Source organism: Manacus vitellinus, unplaced genomic scaffold (assembly GCF_001715985.3).
Source record: "Manacus vitellinus isolate BGI_N305 unplaced genomic scaffold, ASM171598v3 ctg7180002437577_pilon, whole genome shotgun sequence".
NCBI classification, from domain to species: Eukaryota; Metazoa; Chordata; class Aves; order Passeriformes; family Pipridae; genus Manacus; species Manacus vitellinus.
Genome location: NW_021938739.1, coordinates 282 through 2,245, shown reverse-complemented (window position 1 = coordinate 2,245; position 1,964 = coordinate 282). Strand labels below are relative to the sequence as shown.

Sequence of the window (1,964 nt, the reverse complement as noted above, 5' to 3'; positions counted from 1 at the left end):
GACACTCCGCAGGAGCCCGCGCCAGAGGTGCCCACTGAGGACTGCCCCGCAGAGCCCGGCCCGGCTGCCTGGCACCCGGCACCCGACGGGGAGCACAGCCCCCAGGAGCCTCCGGCCCCCCTGAGCCCTGCCGCACCCTGCCCGGAGCCAGGGACCTCCCCAGAGAGCGGGTCCCCCTCTCCCATGTCAGCTGGGTCCCCTCCCTCCTCCTTCAGCTCCTCGGATGAGGAGCTGGAGGAAGAGCTGCTGGGGGTCATGCCTGGGCGGGCGCCCGCCAGTGCCACCTGTGGTGCTCTGGACTGGTCTGTCTTCGACAAGGACCACGACCTCTTCCCGCGGGGAGGCTCCTCGCACTTCGAGTTCCCGGACTATTGCACGCCCGAGGTGACGGAGATGATAGCGGGGGACTGGCTCATGTCCAGCATCTCGGACTTGGTCTTTACCTACTGAGTCCCGCACTCTGCAGGTAATGCTTGTTTTTATTTTCACCCACAATCAGGTCAGAGAAAAAAAAAAAAAACAACCCAGGAAAAAAAAAAAAAAGAACAAAAAACAAACAAACCGAAACCAGCTGTTTACATGCAGGAATCAGGTATTTTGCCTTGAAGCTGCTGGAAGGCAGAGACCTTGCTCCCCCCACCCCCCGGCACACACCCACTCCTCATCCGTCCGTCCGTCTGTCCGGCCCTCGCCTTGCGCCAGTGGGACGTGTGGCCGCCCACCATGGTTATTTGCCTGTGAAATGCGTCTCATGGGGCTTTCATTGTCACACCTGGCCACTTCCCCCCATGACCCCAGTGCTGCCGGCCATGGCTGCTCCCGGCCGCTCCCATCTCTGCCAGCACCCTGTGTCCTCCCACTCTCCAGGCAGCCGGAGCATCCATGCCACCCTGGCTCTTGGTGCCCATCCAACTTTCCCCATCCCTCGGGGAATGGCCGATTCCATTTGCTTTTTGACTGCATTTAACGCATGACTTCAATTTTTCTCCTCTTCCTTGTTGCAGCCCTTGGGGAGGGATGCCGAGCCATGCAAAGCTCTCCCTTCCCAATGCTCTGTTTCATGGGGGATCCCTGGCTTTTGGGGGTTCGGTGTCCCACAGCACCGTCTCCTTCCCCGTGGCGTGCGCTCCCCGCCGCTTGCTTTGGGAAGAGTGAAGTTGCACGCACGTGACGCGCACGTGGGCGCGGGAGGCTGTGTTGTTCCTCTCGCCAGGCAGTTGTGCAGGGGAGGCTGTGCCATGGGGGGAGCCCGTGCCCGGGGCCAACCCAAAACCTGGTGGGGATGAGCCCTTTCCAAAGGAGCCAGCCCTCATTTTTAGCCTTGGAGCCGGTGCCCCTGTAGGACCTGCTCTGGGCTGGCTCACCTTGGTTGGTGGAGAAGGGTCCCACCATGCCCGGCTGTGGTGGGTGGTGCTGCTGGGATGGCAAGGAGCAGCAGGGAAGGGCAGGGTGGCAGGAAAGGGCAGCTGTAGGGAAATCTGCCTTAAGCAACCACCCAAACGGGGCCAAGACCAGCAGCAGCCGGTATCAGTGGGCGTGTGGGGTGTGGGCGATGCTCTGGCACAGGGCTCCTCCACACAGCACCACGCTGAGCCCCGCTGCTGGCTGAGATGAGAGCAAGGACATGCCGGCAGGGAAGGCGCTGCTGCAGCAGCTCCTCCAGCTGATTTCTTTGCTTTCCTAATGCTCCATCTGCGACGCCGACAGCGCTCTCCCACATGCCAGAGCACGTGCTGCAGTGCGGCTCGCGGCTGCGCAGGCTGTGCGTTGGGGAGCGGCTGTGCTCGGGTACAGTTGTGTGGGACGTGGCCTGTGTAGGCGGCTACAGCAGGTGCTGAGGGCTGTACTGGGATTACAAGCAGCAAACGCTGCTTGAGCAGCCCGTTGCATCCCCCACGGCCCGATTTCCCAGGAGCTTGGAGTGTGTAGGAGCCCCTCAGACCCCTCCTGGGCAGTGGGGTGCT

The 1,964-nt window shown here is 62.2% G+C and overlaps 1 protein-coding gene across 1 annotated transcript; it reads left to right on the top strand.

The window, feature by feature from the left end:
• Positions 1 to 3: 3 nt before the first annotated feature.
• On the top strand, positions 4 to 450 carry LOC108639924 (transcription factor SOX-4; the record flags this gene model as incomplete). The annotated part of the gene is made up of 1 exon (XM_018073769.2): positions 4 to 450. A coding segment is annotated over one exon (447 nt), but the record flags the coding sequence as incomplete, so codon positions are not given.
• Positions 451 to 1,964: the final 1,514 nt, after the last annotated feature.